General features: G+C 38.9%; 1 protein-coding gene across 2 annotated transcripts; it reads left to right on the forward strand.

The window, feature by feature from the left end:
* The first annotated feature begins 5,321 nt into the window (after window positions 1-5,321).
* On the forward strand, window positions 5,322-17,880 carry KGD4 (alpha-ketoglutarate dehydrogenase subunit 4). 2 transcript variants are annotated; one of them, XR_014296452.1, is made up of 5 exons: window positions 5,322-5,436; window positions 14,601-14,664; window positions 15,834-16,021; window positions 16,896-16,999; window positions 17,276-17,880. XR_014296452.1 is itself a non-coding variant. In XM_082649947.1 (4 exons), the coding sequence occupies exons 1-4, from the start codon at window positions 5,395-5,397 to the stop codon at window positions 16,911-16,913; spliced, it is 312 nt and encodes a 103-aa protein (XP_082506073.1). In that variant the 5' UTR covers window positions 5,322-5,394; the 3' UTR covers window positions 16,914-17,055. The 2 variants fall into 2 exon arrangements, 1 of the variants encoding a protein (XP_082506073.1); XM_082649947.1 differs by lacking the exon at window positions 17,276-17,880 and having other exon boundaries at window positions 16,896-17,055.
* Window positions 17,881-18,622: the final 742 nt, after the last annotated feature.

Here is an 18,622-nt window from a genome sequence, read left to right on the forward strand (position 1 = left end):
GAAGAGGGCATTAGAGATTATGCCCATCTGAACACCTTTCTTAGTTGGGGACCCAAATATCTTTTTACATCTCAAACAGTCACAGTCTTTTAAAATCCAGGCTAGTGGTGCTTTTGCTAATACATTTTTCTTAAAAATGGTGGTGGTGGTGATGGTTGTTTGGTTGGTTGTTTCGTCATATCAAACTATGATTTACCAGCTGACTGGTTTTATAAATAAAGTTTTATTGGAACAAAGCCACACCCATAGGTTTACATATTATCTATGGCTGCTTTCCCTCTACAATAGCATACGCTGGTCTCCTGCTTATGATGGTTCAGCTTAGGATATTTCAACTCTGATGGTGCAAAAGCTATGTGCATTTAGTAGAGACCATACTTTGAATTTTGAACTTTGATCTTTTCCTGGGCTAACACTACTCTCATGATGCTGGGCCGCAGCAGCGAGCCACATCTGTCAGCCACACAGTCACAGAGGCAAACAACCAGTATACTTAAACCATTCTGTTTTTCACTTTCAGTACAGTAGTCAATAAGTTACATGACATTTTCAACATTTTATTATAAAATAGGCTGTGTTAGATGATTTTGCCCAACTGTAGGTTAATGTAAGTGTTCTGAGCACATTTAAGGTTAGGTGTATTGGGACTTCCCTGGCGGTCTGGTGGTTAAGGCTTCACCTTCCAATGAAGGGAGTGCTGGTTCAATCCCTGGTCAGGGAACTAAGATTCCACATGCCTCGCTGCCAAAAAGCCAAAACATAAAACAGAAGCAATATTGTAACAAATTCAATAAAGACTTAAAAAAATACATTAAAAAAGGGTTAGGTGTATTAAATTCATTTTGACTTAGGATCTTTTCAACTTAGGATAGGTTTATTGGGACGTAACCCCATCATAAGATCTCTAGTTGAACTGAATTGAGTAGCTGCAACAGATTATATGCACCCCCAACCTCTTCTTCTTACAGTCATTGACTTGAAGGAACCAGTTGCCCTGTAGAAAGTTCTCTATTCTGATTAGTCTGATTGCTTCCTAGTAGTGTAGGTAGCTTGTTTCACCTCTTTATTCCTGTAAATCAGAAGTCAGATCTAAGTGCTTTATTAAAGTAGTTTCAATTTTTTTTTATCAAGAAAATTCACAAGTTGTTCTGGGTACTTTGTATTGCATCACATCAGGAAGTTGTCACACACAATGAGTTCTACCTAACAGATGTACAGCAAATGTCAGGAACGAGGTACATGGAACAAGAAAGTCAAAGGCCAGATAAGATAGGGACGTTAAGACACAATATAAGGTAGAATCAGATGGTGTGCTCCACAGGTCCATGAAAATAGTCAAGTAATAGCATTCAGGATATAGACTGTTGACTGAAAGAAAAATGCACAATGTAAGAGCTGTGAGTTGAGTTTTATTGTGTCCTACTGAGGACTAGGAGACAGCCTCTCAGAGAGCTCTGAGGAACTGCTCCGAAGAGGTAGGGGGACAGGCCAATTATATATGTGACTTTGGCTAATAAGTATGTGCAATCCAGTATACGTCTCAGTAGAAGGTTACTGCTAGTCAAGAGGAACAGATACACCAGTTAAGGATTTTAGTGCTTTTCTAAGTATGGGAGGATGCAAGAAACCAGAATCACAAAATTTCCTGAAATATATCTAACTAAGGGCCTGTTTTGCCTGTTCTCCTAAAGCACAGAGTGCCTCCTCTGTTCTGAATTCCTTTCAGGGTATACTGTAGGTCAGGTATTGCAGTGGCTAATGACTTGATCCTTGTAGAACTGGAGGGTGGACAACATCCTTTGTTTTACAAGACGAAAATCACGAGACTTGCATGGGATGAGTAATCAAATGATGTGATGACAGGAGGGTGATTGAAACTGAGCAGCAGGAAGATAAGATAGGATTTGGTTTGCTGCCTCAGCTTCAGCTACTTTTATCATCTTCATCCTAGAAAGAACTAATCAAGAAGGGGCCTGGATGAGAATTCTGTGGAGTATGAATGCCAACACATACAAATAAATCCACAAGTAGAGAAAAGTCAGAGCATTTTCCTGGCAGTCTTCCCAAACAAAATTCATACCAATATGACCAGTAATTTGTATTGCATTTGACATTTTCTGAATTTATCATCAGGTATTCCCAGGAAACTTCTTGGTATTACAGGACTTGGAAAGTTTATCTTTTAATAAAATCTCTAGACATATATACACTAATATGTATAAAATAGATAACTAATAAGAACCTGCTGTATAAAAAAATAAAATTAAAAAAAAAATCTCAGGCTTCCCTGGTGGCGCAGTGGTTAAGAATCCACCTGTGGGCTTCCCTGGTGGCGCAGTGGTTGAGAGTCTGCCTGCTGATGCAGGGGACACGAGTTCGTGTCCCGGTCCAGGAAGATCCCACATGCCGCGGAGCGGCTGGGCCCGTGAGCCATGGCCGCTGAGACTGCGCGTCCAGAGCCAGTGCTCCGCAACGGGAGAAGCCACAACAGTGAGTAGGCCCACGTACCGCAAAAAAAAAAAAATCATGGGAATTCTTTGCCCATTTTCTTCATCTCTTAAGTATAATCATAAAGGAAAATGGCAAATATTTATTTTATTTAGAAAAGTAGCCAATAAATTCTCTCTTAAATGACCAGAATGAGAATCTAATATTGTAGATTTTCACATAGAAACTTGCTGTTTCTCTGAATGTAAATGAAAAGTCTGTGTACTAGGCATCTAAGCTGCTGTTGCTTTTGAGCTTTTCCCCACGAGCTTTATTGAGGTCATTGACAAAATTGTTAAATATTTAAAGTTTTCAGTGTGTTGATTTGATATATGTATACATTGTGAAAGGATTCCCACAATCCAGTTAACACATCCATCACCTCACATATTTACCTTTTCTTTCTTTTCTTTTTTTTGGTGAGAACATTTAAGTTCTACTCTCTTAGTAAATTTCAGTTGTACAATACAATGTCATCAAGTATAGTCACCATTTTTGAACTTTAAAAACACATTAGTTTATCTGGTTTCGGCAATGGTGACTTTAAAAAAATTTTTCTAATACACTTTTTTTATTATTATTTTTATTTTGTGTGCGGTACGCGGGCCTCTCACTGTTGTCCCTCTCCCGTTGCGGAGCACAGGCTCCGGACGCGCAGGCTCAGCAGCCATGGCTCACGGGCCCAGCCGCTCCGCAGCATGTGGGATCTTCCCGGACCGGGGCACAAACCCGTGTGCCTTGCATCGGCAGGCGGACTCTCAACCACTGCGCCACCAGGGAAGACCCACTTTATTTTTTAAAGCAGTTTTAGGTTCACAGCAAAATGCTGCAGAAAATCCAGAGTTCCCGTATACATACTTCTCGCACACAGGCACAACTTCACCCCGCTGTCACCATCCCCGACTAGGGCGGTACATTTGTTACAACTGAACCCTAACATTAACATGTCATTATCACCCAAGGGTTGTATATTTTATGAGTTTTGAAAAATGTATAATGTACCCACCATTATAGTATCGTACAGAATAGTTTCACCATCCTAAAAATCCCCTGTGCTCTGCCTATTTGTCCCTCCCTCTCCCCAACCCCTGGCAACCACTGATATTTTAAGTGTCTCCATAGTTTTGCCTTTTCCAGAGTGTCATATATTTGGAGTCATTCAGTATGTAGTTTTTTCGAGTACCATCTTTTACTCCCACTGTCGATGAAAATTCAATTAACTATTCAGTTGATATTCAATTAACTATCAAGATAAGAGTAGAGGGGGAGGAATTTTATGCAAGCCAAACAGGATTATAATCCAGGTAGCCGATTCTCAGAAAGCTCTGAGAACCTTTCCGCCTGTTAGAAGTCTAAGGCACAGTCATATATTTTTGAGACAAAGGATTGTACATCAAAATGACAAACCGATATTTTACATAAAGTTCACCAAGCATACATAAACCATGTGAGCAGCAAGTCACCGTGACCCCCTACAGATCTGGGAAAGAAGGCTATTGTTTTAAGAAGTTACATTGCTAGCGTCAGAAGAAAGAAAAAAACAAAAAGATCTTTGCAGTTGAGCAAGTGCTCCCATGTTTGATGAGCTCTGGTTAATGTGTAATGCAGATGCACGTGCACATTAGGGAGGGAGGAGGCCCAAAGGGACACACAGAGAATTTTATGTTTAATTTTTCTTGTCCTGTCTTAAAATACAAGTTTCATTTCATCACTACCAACGATATACATTAGTGCCTCTTTCCCTACAGCCTCCCCAAATCATATTCTCCAAATTCTGTCTGTTGGCCAATTTGACGCATTGAAAATAGCATTTCAGTGTAGTTTAAATTTTTCTTAGAATAAGGGAGGTTGAATGTCTTTTAACGTTTTTAAGGGCAATTTGTGTTTCTTTCCTGTAATTTACCGGTTCATGTGCTTTGCCCATTTAACCACTTTATCAATCTGATTTTAGAATATGTGCTGCTAAAACAAGCTTTGAAAGCTTTAAAAAAAAAAGATTCCTGGTGTCCTCCACACACATACTGAATCAGAAGGGCCCATATTTAGGCTCAATAACCCTCTAGATTTAGAAACCATTGACCTGGATCATCAAAACAAATTTGTCACTCTAAATATTTACAATAGTGTAAGGCTGCATTACCTACAAAGTTAAATGGCTGCAACATGTTGTGTATTAAAATTTTTTAACATTGTAAACATTAATATTTACCATAGAATTTAATATAGCGTGGTGGAATGGCATGGATGGCTCATGTTTCAAAAAGAAAAACTTGAACTTCTGAGTTTTCTCAAACTCCAAGTAGGCAGTAGTTTAATATCAGGACTAATGGTAGAGAAAGGAATCAGAATACCAAATCGAGAAATGTTAATAAGCAACGGGAATTAATACAACATTGTAAAACAACTACACTTCAATAAAAAAAAAAAAAAATAAGCAACGGAGTATGAGGTGGCCTTGTGTAGACCCGGAACTGACCACTCTTTCTGAGCTTGCTTCTTACTCCTAAACTTTAACGAGATTGTTCGTTTTAGGAAGCCACAAGAATTTATATTACTTATTTGATTTCAGATTAAATTTTGGACTACACTGAAACTGGAAACTGCCTATCTGGAGAAGAAATGGTCCCAGATCACTCATAGGCCGGTGAACAAAATAAATACAATACCACAAACCTTCGTCTGCAAAACGAAGCAATGGGAAACACCTGGGTCAGTTCCCAGGCAGGAAGAGAGGAGGGGCGGTGTCAGGCACAAGTGGGTGGGGCTAGCTCCGCAGTGGAGGAGGGTCTCTCCCGAGCGCCCGCTCCTCCTCCGTGACGTCACAGGTAGAGCCCGCCCCCAGCCGCCCAGGACTCCTGTTATAGCCGCTGCTCGCCAGGGCCCCGGAAGCTGCCCCTCTCGGGGGTCATGATGGGCAGCAAGATGGCGTCTGCCAGCAGGGTCGTTCAGGTAAGGAGACTCGGTTGCCTTTCCGCGCCGTAGGCAGTAGGGATGGTGCTGACTGTAGCACCGGCGCTGGGGAGGAAAGGCGGTGGTGGAGACTGCGCGGTGACCACGGCCCTGCATAGGGCCAGCAGCGGCTTCCCGGGGTGTATGTGAGAATTGGACCTTGAGCTCGTTGGGTCGGGCAGTGAGCCGGGGACCGCAGCTGAGGGTTCGAGCCAGGCCGCGGGAGTGCATCTCAGCAGGTAGGCACATAGCTGTTCCGAAGTCCCTGGACTGCCCTCCACCGGGACCTCGTTAGCCTGTTAGGAGTCTGCAGTTTGGCTGTCCTGGCAATATCCTGGCCAATCAGCGACCAGTATTGTCTGTGTTGTCGCGGATCAGCCAATCGGAAGGAAGGCGGTAGCGGTGAGTGAAAGGAAGCGAACCCTGCTTCTGACCTGGTGTCCCTTCAAGGTCTTGGGAATGGCCAGAGAACTGGCCCCGCGGGCTGCATCTTCGCCGGAGGCGGGTTCTCCCCCACCAACCAGCGTCTGGTTACAGGCTGGATGGGGGAGAATGGAAAAAATACATATTTAAGTTTATCTGTAATATATGTCTTAGTGTTGGTTTCCTAAGCTTTTTTCCCCTGAATTTAGATTGGCGCTAGAGGAACTTTATTCTTAATCCACACATCAGTTACTAACTCCTGACAGCTTTTGTTTTTGCTTCTCCAGCTGTGACCTCTAGCTTAAATAGGAGAGGTAAAATTGGTATATAATGGGCGACAATCTCCACTTTTGTGGTTGCTTTACAGGAGTTTTTTTCAACTCTTAAAGTATATTATTGTACAATTACCTTTTAACTTTGACACGAGAAGTGCATTTCCCTTTGCACATCTCTTAAAAGACCTTTTCTTAAAGTTATTTCGCTCTGAAAGAGAATCCTAGATCCCAGTCTTTGCTCCCATTGCAACGAATGATCCTCACTTATTCATTCAGCGGGTAGTTATTGAGCGTTAAAGGTGCTGTGAGGACAGGAGAACATCCGACAAAGGACTGGTATCCATAATAGATAATTATATATATCCATAATATATAGCCCAGTTTTTAAAATGGGTAAGAAAAACTTGATATTGCACAAAGCAAGATATTCAAATGAGCACTAAGCCAGTGAAAAGATACTCAACATCATTATTTGCCAGGAAAATGCAAATTAAAACCAGGAAGTACTACCACACCCACCAAAATTATTTAAAAGACTGACAATACCAAGTGGTGATGAGAACATGAAGCACCTGAAACTCATACAATGCTAGTGGGAATATAAAATGGTACAGTCACTTTGAAAAACTTTTGTGGGCCTCTAATACTAGTTAAACATACCTACCCTATGTCCAAGCAGTTTTTCTCATAGGTTTATATCCCAGAGAAATGAGTGCATATACCTATTTAAAAAACTATATAAAAATGTTCATAGTTGCTTTATTAATAATAACCCCTAAACCAGAAATTATCCAAATGTCCATTAGCAAGATAAGGTGTGGTAGATTTGTTAAAATGGAACAGTACACAGCAATAATAAAGAACTTACTATTGATATATGCAACAACAATAAAAAAGATGCTGTGAGATATACAGTAAGAAATGGTCTGTCTCCTTTTAACAAAGCTGCAAAGACTTGTATTCAGGTTCATAATACAAAGCAGTATGTGCTGACATTATGTAATAATTACATGTTAACATTAGCAAAATGTATTGAGTACTTCTGTGCCAGGCCTATACTCAGTGCTGAGACTGCAGTGCCAACCAGACAATACATGGTGCCTCCACAGAGCTTAGAACTTGGCTGTTGATTGGTGTCTTTAAGAAAGAGTAGTATTTCAACAGGCTGGCACAAACTGATAGGAATTCACAAAGCATAGTGTCACCATTAAGTAGAGGGATTTGGCTGGACCACAGGGTATTCAAAAGTAATTTCAGAAGAGTAATTTATAAGTGTTCATTAAATGCCTGCTAAATGCCAAGCAGGGGCTTCCCTGGCGGTGCAGTGGCTAAGAATCCGCCTGCCAGTGCAGGGGACACAGGTTCAAGCCCTGGTCCAGGGAGATCCCACATGCTGCAGAGCAACTAAGCCTGCGCGCCACAACTACTGAGCCTGCTCTCTACAGCCCCTGAGCCACAACTACTGAGCCCGTGTGCCACAACTACTGAAGCCCGTGCGCCTAGAGCCCGTGCTCCGCAACAAGAGAAGCCACCGCAATGAGGAGCCCACGCACCACAACGAAGAGTAGCTCCACTCAACACAACTAGAGAAAGCCCGCGTGCGACAACGAAGACCCAACGCAGCCAAAAATAAATACATAAATAAATTTATTTAAAAATAATAATAATAAAATAAATGCCAAGCAGTATATATTTGTTTGGGATGTATATAAGTTTGGGATGATGCAATAGTAGAAAGGAGATAGTTCATCATTCAGGAAATCGTTTGGCTGCATGAGACACAGGGGAAGAAGATAAGTGGTTGGATTAATTCAGGGTTTGAGCTTTACAGGTGAGGTGAAAATAAACCTCCAGCAAGGCAGTTGAGAGTGCTAAGAGGTTTTTGAATGGACTGTAGGTTCTAGGCTAGATGAGAAAGGAAGTAAAGTCAGGATGGAACCAATTGACTGGGAGAAAAGGGAACGATAAAGGAAATGAAGGGCTTGCTGGAACTGATGGTGGGAAATAACAGAGAAGAGAGTTGTAAGTTAAAAGGTTGTAGTTGAGTTTAGATTTTAGATTAAGATTTTAGGGATGGTACAGTTCTGAACTCAGTAAAGAATTAAGAGTAAAAGAAAAGAACCTTTCAGGAATAGATGCTAAACTGGAAAGAATATAAAGGTCAATAGGCAACTTGGAAGTTTTGCTAAAGGAAATAGTGGAGGAAAGGAGAAAAATGATTTTTTTAAAAAGTCACAGATAATGATTGAGGCCTAGGCAGGTCCCAACCTGTCTGCGGTTTGGGGTTGCTATCTGCCTTATAAAGCAAAGTAGAGGGTTTGTCTTCTGGGAAAACAAGAGTTGTCTTCTCCTCTAAAAAAGCCTCTTATATAGTTGGCTTTGGCATCTTCCACGAACAGGAGGGCAGGGATTGAGGCCTCATGAGGCTCGGTTTTCAGTTGAGGTAGAGAGAGGAGATGGTGGTTATAACCAGAAAGTCCAGAGTGGAGTGTTACCTCCAGAACTCGTCACTGTTAACTCTGCCTGGGCTTCATGAATCATAGAAGTGGATTCCTTAATAGAATAATAGTTTCCAAAAGAAATCACTGATAATGAAAAAAGGTGAAAGGGTTTCAGAGAAAATCATAGAGACGATAAAGACGAGACGATGCAACTTTTGTGTAATAAGTAGTCTATGAAAAAGTGACAGTAGATAGAGTTGACCAAGTCTCAAAACCTATAATTTAATAAAACTTTCCTGATACAAAAGAAAACTTAAAGTTATACCTTGTAGATTTGATCCAGTATGTTTGATTAATGAGTATATTCTAGTAAAATCATTAAATTTTAAAGAAAAAATTATTTGGTGATCCAAGCGACAAGACCAAGCACTTAAAAGAGAATGGAAGTTATCAGAGTTTTCAACAATAATACTTCATTAAGGAAAACATGTGGATAACATATTTAAGGTAGTTAAAGAAAATGTGAACCAAAGCTTTATCTAGCTACATTGACCTTCAAGTGTAAAGGCCACAAACTCTTCTTAACCTTTAATAACTCAGGGAATATTGTTCCCTGAAGCTCTTCTTACAGCTCTCACAGAGAATGAGCTTCAGACAACTAAGAAATACTTATTTGTACTTGTGGCTGTTTTAATATAGGAACTGGATGTAGGCACTGAATGTATTTAATTATAGAACTAAGACTAAATAATGCAGATAAGGGAGAAAGACTTGTTGATAATATTATTTTTTTTGACAGTATGGATCTAATAAAACTTTAAAATGGAGGGAATAAGGGGAAGAGTATACAGAAGGTAGAATAAACTTGCTAATTGCCTCTGGTTATTAAATGGTAGTAAAAGATGGGGAGGGAAGGCAGAGAAGAGATTACCATCAACTACCATTCTTTCTCATAATAGTGAACCAATAGATAGTATCTCAGAAACGGGCAACTAAGAGTATTATCTAAAGGTAGCAACATAACATAAACATACAAAAGTACAAATCTTTCCAAATACCAAAAGACAAAACAACAAACCCCACAAATGAAAGCAAAGAAAAAAATCATATGACAAAGGACTTTATATTTAAATAATCATATAATGATATGACAGAAAATACACCAAACTTGTGAGTTATATCTATAAATTCAAATGGTGTAACTGCCCTTTTAAAAGTATTCTCATATTGGCCAACAAATGAATATTCAATGCTATGCTATATATGAGGCACAGCTAAAACTAAGAGACTTAGAAAGGTAGAAATAACAGGATAGTCAACTGATCTTTGACAAAGAAGCAAAGGCAATACAATAGAGAAAAGATAGTCTTTTCAATAAATGTTGCTGGAACAACTAGACATCCACTTGCAAAACATGAATCTAGACACAGACGTTATACCCTTCACAAAAATTAACTCAGAATGGATCATAGGCCTATATGTAAAGTGGAAAACTATAAAACTTCTAAAAGATAACAGAGAAGAAAACTTAGATGACCTTGGATTTGGCAGTGACTTTTTAAATACAACACCAAATGCACAATCCATGAAAGAAATAATTGATAAACTGGATGTCATTAAAATTAAAAATTTCTGGTCTGCAGAAGACACTGTGAAGAGAATGAGAAGACAAGCCACAGATTGGGAGAAAATATTTGCAAAAAGAATATCTAATAAAGGATGTTATTCAAGATATATAAAGAACTCTTAAAAGTTCCTTGGTGGCACAGTGGTTAAGAATCTGCCTGCCAATGCAGGGGACACAGGTTCGAGCCCTGGTCTGGGAAGATCCCACATGCCATGGAGGAGCTAAGCCCATGCACCACAGCTACTGAGCCTGTGCCCTAGAGCCCACGATCCACAACTACTGAAGCTCATACGCCCTAGAGCACGTGCTCCGCAACAAGAGAAGCCACCGCAATGAGGAGTCCACGCTCACCTGCAACTAGAGGAAGCCCGCGCACAGCAACGAAGGCCCAATGCAGCCAAAAATAATAAATAAATTTATATTTAAAAAAATGGGGCTTCCCTGGTGGCGCAGTGGTTGAGAGTCCGCCTGCCGATGCAGGGGACACGGGTTCGTGCCCCGGTCCGGGAAGATCCCACATGCCACGGAGCGGCTGGGCCCGTGAGCCACGGCCGCTGAGCCTGTGCGTCCAGAGCCTGTGCTCCGCAATGGGAGAGGCCTCAATAGTGAGAGGCCCGTGTACCGGAAAAAAAAAAAAAAAGAAAGAAAAAAAAAGAAAGTCAACAATGAAAACAGCCTGACTAAAAAATGGGCAAAAGAGCTGAACAAACACCTCATCAAAGAAGATATACAGATGACAATGATATGAAAAGATGTTCAACATCATAGTCATTAGGGAATTAATTGCAAATTAAAACAACAGTAAGACACCTCTATATACCTATTAGAATGGCTGAAACCCAGAATACTGACACCACCAAATGCTGACAAGGAGGTGGAGCAATGGGAACTCTCATTCACTGCTGTTGAGAATGCAAAGTGCCACAGCCACTTCGGGAGGCAGTTTGGCAGTTTCTTACACAACTGAACATACTTTTACCATATGGTTGAACAATCGCACTTTTACCCAAATGAATTGAAAACTTACGTCCGAACAAAAACCTACACATGGATGTTTATAGCAGCTTCATTTATAATTGCCAAAACTTGGAAACAACCAAGATGTCTTTCAGTAGGTGAATGGATAAATAAACTGTGGTACATCCAGACAATGTAATATTACTCAACCCAAATTATATTATTGTAATATTATATTATTATATAATTATATATTTGTATATTATACAAATATAATTTATAATGTTATTTCAAAAAGAAACAAGCTACCAAGCCAGGAAAAATCATGGAAGAAACATACATGCATGTTACTAAATGAAAGAAGCCAATCTGAAAAGGCTACATGCTGTATGATTCCATCTGCATGACATTCTGGAAAAGGCAAAACTGTGGAGACAGTAAACAGATCAGTGGTTGCCAGAGATTGGGGAATGAAGGGATGAGTAGGCAGAACACAGAAGATGCTATAATAGTGAATATGTCATTGTACATTTGTCAAAACCCATAGAACGTACAACACCAAGAATGAACTCTAATGTAAAACTTTGGGTGATAATGACGTGTTAATATAGTTTCATCATTTGTAACAAATAGAATACTCTGGTGGGAGATGTCCACAGTGAGGAAGGCTAGGGGCTGGGGTGAGTGGGGGTGTGCCCAGTGGTATATGAGAACTGGAAGAAGATTGGAAACGACTCAAATTAACAACCCAAATTAACAGGGGGCTGGTTGAATAAACTCATGGCATTTATCCTGACTTCCTACTGATTCCCTCAGATTCCAGTCTTAACACTACAGTATTCTTCCTTGCCTTCCCTCATCCCATATTTATATGTTCTTTCTCTCACAGGGAAATCTCTGCCTTCCACAAACATCAATATATGTATATACTCATTTGCTTAGTCCTACAATATATACAAAATGTATAGCTATATCTATACAACCAACCTACTAAGTAAAAAGTTCAAGATTTCTTTGTATTTCTTTTTGTCTTTAGACTGAAGGTATATAGTCCAAGCACTATGAAAGTTATTTGGATTAGCTCCTTTTTTTTCCTTAGTTATAAGCTGGTCAACTAATTGACAGACTTATTTGTTTCTCTTTGTATTTACATTTAGAGTTTAAAAAAGACAATTTTGAGACAGGAAAATTTGAGCATAGCTAAATAATAGATGATATTAAAGAATTATTTTTGTTAAGTGTGGGAAAAGTATTGGGACTATGGTTTAACCAAATCCTTTTCTGTTACATGATACATATAGATGGTATTAACAGATGAGATGAGATGACTGGGATTTGTTTAATGGGGGAAGGGTTGATGAAATAAGATTGATTACTGTTGAAATTGTGTGATGTGTTTATCAGGGTTTATTATACTACTCTGTCTACTTTTATGTATTTTTAAAATTTTCTCTTAAAAAGGGGGGATACCAAGCTGTGGGAATTTAATCTATATGGGCATATTACCTTTTTTTTTTTTTTTTTTTTCCGGCACGAGGGCCTCTCACTGTTGTGGCCTCTCCCGCTGCGGAGCACAGGCTCCGGACGCGCAGGCCCAGCGGCCATGGCCCACAGGCCCAGCCGCTCCGTGGCATGTGGGATCCTCCCGGACTAGGGCACGAACCCGCGTCCCCTGCATCGGCAGGCAGACTCCCAACCACTGCGCCACCAGGGAAGCCCAACCATATTTTTAAGTGTACAAAAGCAATGTTGAAATGGATTCTTTCTCTCTGGTGTATGTACATTTGTTTAAGTGTGTGTATACATACTTACATACCTATACAGTTAGCCCTTACCTACAAATGGTCTATTCACTCATTTGTCAGATGTTTGCTGAGCATTTACTATGTACTGGCTACTTCTGCAGAAGTACTTAATTTTCCATCTCTGCCTTTCCAGGAGCTTTGCTCTCCTGTAATCATTGGCTCATTTACTGTCCTCTACACAATATTCTTAGGATGTTCAGGTTGCTGTGGAAACACAGGAGGAGTTTTTAAATCAGATTTAGGAATCGGGAATCTTCTTAGAGAGGAGTGACAGTTGAGCTGTTTTCAAAGATAAGCAGTCAGATGAAAGTGGAGGCATGGAAGCGGGGTGGGACCTGGGAGAGATTCGTGGCAGAGCACACAAGCTGTAGATTGAATGGGGATGGAAATGGTATGAGGAGTTAGGGAAATGAAAAGTACTTCAGAATACCTGGAGTGAAAGGTACAGTGGTGGGGAATGAGGCTAGAGAGGTAGGGAGAGACCTGATCATGATGGGCCTGTGTGTGCCAAATGCGAGTTTGAAGTTTATCCTGAAAAGCTTAGGACTATAGGAAGGAAAGAACACTCTTTCAAGAAGCCTGGCTATGAAAAGAAACAGGTACTACGTGGAGTGAGAAGGTTTGTTTTTTAACATGAAAGATGTGAACATGCTTTAATGCTTAGGGAGACAACTATCTTCCAGCATTTTCTCACAGGAGCAGAATTATGGTGGTTAGTTTTCAGACCCATCCCTACAAGCCTATTTGCTTCTGTACTCATATAAAATGTGTAATGTGTAGTACATATATACAAATATATTGCAGATAAACACACACCTGTCTCACTAGTTACACAGCAACTTATAGATTACGTTAGTAAAAAATAGTACTCTGTTTATTAGAGTCTCAGCATTTTATATATATTCAGAAGATTTCATACTGAAAGTTCTGCTTAAGCTCCTCTGTAGCATTAACTGGAATTTTAGGGATAAAACATTAATACTCTTCAAATATCTTATTAAAAATGGTGTTCTAAATACATGTATTTCTATGGGTATAGGAAAAAGGCTGAAGTCAAGGGCTATCAAATGTTTAAATCTATTTTATGTGGGTTTTGGCTTATAGATGGTGTTTTCTTCTTTGTGCTTTTCTGTGTTTTTTCCAAATTTTTTACACAGAACATGGGTTACTTTTGTAGTCAGAAAAAGTATTCTTTTGATTACCTAATTTTCAATATGCTTTTTATCCTATTCTATCTAAACCACTAGGTATTAACATAGTAGAGAAACAACACTCAATACAAGTCAGGAAACTTGCAATTCTTACCAATCAGCAGGGTGATTTAGAAGTCATGCAACATAAAATCCTTGTCACCTTATAGGGTTGTTTTGAGGTCAGTAGGCAGTACAGTAAAATATCTTGTGATGTATAAAGTACAAAGTTCTTATGAATATCAGATAATAGTTTATAGACTAGCTGTCCTTGTTGGGAAAGAGTAAAATTTAAAATAGTAAAATTTAAAGTTGCTGTCAGGTACTAAGTTATTTTATTTTAACAAAAGCATCTGCTTGTGAGGTTCATTAGATTATTTCTTATGTAGTAAATGAGGTTATTTTAGTGCTTCATTTCTTTTTCATGCATTTTATTTTTCCTTTAGGTAGTCAAGCCACATACTCCATTAATAAGGTTCCCTGACAGAAGAGACAATCCTAAACCCAATGGTAAGCTGTAGTTTATTTATACTAAAAAGATATGTACATGCAGATTTATACATGAATATTCTATTATACACAATATTTCTCATTTTAGAATCCAGTAGACAATGGTAGCTTAGATCACAATGGTATGTTAGGTTGCATTAACTAACTTTCTATTACCTCCTTGTAAAAAAGTAGTAACTTGACAGTAGGTATTTCTGAATTTTTAATGATACTGTGTTTATATATGGGAATTTTTGTTCTACCTTCTGTCCTTCAGAAGAATGTCCCATGCTTATATTTGCAGAGATTATGATGAATAACCACCATTCCTATATTTCTCTCCCAGCTAACCTTTTCTTTCATTCACTGATTTATCTGTTCATTGAGGCAGTAAATATTTCTTGGATTGCCTTAGAACTTAACAATCATTGCCTATTACAGTAACTGAAGATTCTGAACAAGTTCTGTTTTTCTCTTACTGCTCTGTCAGCTGTCTTTAATTATAAGATACTTGACCTTTAATTCAGGGAGAATTTTAACAAATTTTGTATGGATATTTTTAACTTATTGTAACTCTTGAAAAATTAAGATATAGGTGACAAACAAGTATGGAGAAAACAAATCTCAACTTTCTTATTCTCCATTGTATGGTATTACCTGTAATCTCTACCATATGACAAAATTTAAGTAATGTAAGTTATCCATACGGGTTGAACTCCACTACCTAGAAATTTCATTATTTTATGAACTTACTCTTCAATTTAGTAATTCATTCACTTAAAACTACCTCATTTGCTTTAAAAAGAACTTTATGAAACTATATATAGCTACCCAACGAAGTTACTCTATAATACTTATCTCTTGGATTGTAATACTTATCATTTTAAGAATAACTTGAGGGCTTCCCTGGTGGCGCAGTGGTTGGGGGTCTGCCTGCGGATTGGGGGGACGCGGGTTCCTGCCCCGGTCTGGGAAGATCCCACATGCCGCGGAGTGGCTGGGCCCGTGAGCCATGGCCGCCGAGCCTGTGCATCCGGAGCCTGTGCTCCGCAACAGGAGAGACCACAACAGTGAGAGGCCCGCGTACCGCAAAAAAAAAAGAATAACTTGATTATTTAATGATAGATAATTCAAAATAGTATTTTAAGACACTGCACAATTCCTCTATTTTTTTTTTTTTTTAATTTCAGTGTCAGAAGTTCTGAGATCAGCAGGACTACCGTCTCACTCTTCTTCAATTTCACAGCATTCTAAGGGAAGTAAATCGCCAGACTGGCTGATGCATCCGGGTCCACCAGACACTGCAGAGTTAATAAAAACTTTACCTCAGAAGTACAGAAGGAAACTTGTATCTCAAGAAGAAATTGAATTTATCCAAGTACGTTGTTGCTCTTTATCCCAATACTGTGGAAAACACCTCAACGTTATTGGCTTTGGAGTTTCATATTGCTGATTTCCATGTTCTTCCCATTGTCTTGTCAAGGTGTGTCCATAGCTAAGACAGGGATGGTCATGTAGGCCTGGACTATGAGAAATAAACGATGTTCGAGCCCTCAGTAAATGTGCATGAAGGAATATATGTGTAGAAGTATAGTATGGTAAATAGCAAAATATATATACCCCATGGAAAAAAGCTCTTTAGGGTCCTCATTAATTTTTTTTAAATTAATTTACTTTTCTCTGCGTTGGGTCTTCGTTGCTGTGCGTGGGCTTTCTCTAGTTGCGGCAAGTGGGGGCTACTCTTTGTTGCGGTGCATGGGCTTCTCATTGCGGTGGCTTCTCTTGTTGCAGAGCACGGGCTCTAGTCGTGCAGGCTTCAGTAGTTGTGGCACATGGACTCTGTAGTTGTGGCTTGCAGGCTCTAGAGCACAGGCTGGGCAGTCGTGGTGCATGGGCTTAGTTGCTTTGCGGCATGTGTGATCTTCCCGGACCAGGGCTCGAACCTGTGTCCCCTGCATCGGCAGGCAGATTCTTAACCACTGCGCCTCCAGGGAAGCCCCCTCATTGATTTTTTAGAGTGTAAAGGACCAAGAAATTTGAGGACCATTGATCTACGTCAACCTTGAGTCCTCTTCAGATCTGAAATTCTTTATAACATTGATAGGAGTGCCCCAAAGCTATGAAAAATCTGAAATTGTTTTTAAAACCTAAAGATCATTTGATTAAAATGTTTCAAATTTGTATAGTGGCCATGAAAACATTTCTTTGTAAATGAAACACCTAATCTTATTGCTTTATTACTTCCTTTTCAGCGTGGAGGTCCAGAATAATCACTGACAGTGTGGCTGCTGTTTGTTTAATCAGACAAAGAAGAGTCTTTACAGTGAAGGACTTCCAGAATGACAAATGAGAAATTGTACATTAAACAACTTTAATAAAATTTCTGTAAAAAAAAAAAGTATAGAAAATTTAGGACACTTGTATCTCCTAATTTATGTATCTTGGTCAGCTTCTCCACAAGCTTACCTGATTGTTTATATACTTTATACTTATTAAAGTATACATTTTTAAATGTTAGCCTATTAATTTACTCAGATAATCAAATTATCAAGCATTACAGTGTTGAACTATTAAAAGTACACAATGTCTAGTGAACAATCATAGGTTTACCATAATTTCACTTCTCTTTCAGTTTCTGTTTAAACATGGAAAGAATATATCCGGCAGAATTGCAGCTTTCTGGAAGTAATTTTCCTGGAATTGGATAAGGATCAGTGAAATAATGACTCCATTATTTGTTCTTAATTCTCTCAGTGTTTTTGCATTCACAAAGTTACTGGAGAATAACTGGCTCAATAAGCATATCGTACTCTAAATAATAAAAATACAGCCATGGTAAAACAGATGCCTTTGTGGTATTAAGACTAGGGAGTTAACACAAAAGATTATGTAACCTGTGTTCAGAAAAAAATGTCAGTATCAAATGGAGAATAAGAGATCAAAATGAATATAGCATAGGAATAACATTTGACCAGAAATTTTAAGTTACTATGTTTTTAGGGGTGTTAAGAAAGTCTTGTTCTTTGGTTTATTTTACTGTTTTGATTGTGATCATGTGTACAAATCCTGACAAGCATAAACCTTCTCAAACTTCATTGTCCAAAAGCCTCATAAAATCAACCTATTCACCTTATTAAGGCAATTTACAGAATTTTAATAGGCTCTTCCTGTGCCAAGGGTATGTATGATTGTGAAAGTAAAGCCTCACAAAGTGAAATAAATTCTCTTCTATACCTTTAATGATTTCTAGAATATGCGTTAAAGAAGTCATCCCTAATAGTAAGGGTAACTCATGAGTAATAGACACAGTAGAATTGTTGAGTACGTTTTTGTATTTGCCCAGTTGCGTATGGATTAATCTTTATACTTTTTTTTCTTTTTTACTATTTCAGAGTTGATCTGCTTTTCGTGTAAATTCTGTATTGTGGCTTAGTATAAATGTTGCCCAACTTGAATGTGAAACAGGAGTTTGGTGCTAGCAATGAGCTATTCTGGTAACTCATGAGAAATACATGACTCATGATTTCTTTTTTATTATTTCAAAAATATACTTGGAAAAATTTCTTAAAAACTAGCACTATTCTCTTTTTTCTCCTTAGCTTTCTCATTTCAGTAAAAGGAAGCCCAAGGCAATTTTTTTGCTCTCAGGGTAGGTGCAGGAAATGAAGAGTGGCTTGAGTAATGTCGTGGGCCAGCAGTTAGAAACCCCAATACTGGTACCGTCTGAGGACCACCTTTACTACAGCTGCTGCCATGAAAGTTCCAATGAAAAAATATATCACTTTTACAGAATTTATGACTAGAGGTATGGCAAAAGGATGTTCGTGGGAATTGCTGTCATAGGATGAGCTCCCAAGGAGGATGGTGTCATAGAAAGAATTTGGGCTTGACTTAGAGTAAATAGCTTGTGTTTTCATTTAGGAGTTAAACAGTTAAGTATCTGTAACCGTTAGCAAATCGCTCAGTTTGTCCAACTTGC

Source organism: Grampus griseus, assembly GCF_964374135.1.
Source record: "Grampus griseus genome assembly, chromosome: 3".
Lineage (NCBI taxonomy): Eukaryota > Metazoa > Chordata > Mammalia > Artiodactyla > Delphinidae > Grampus > Grampus griseus.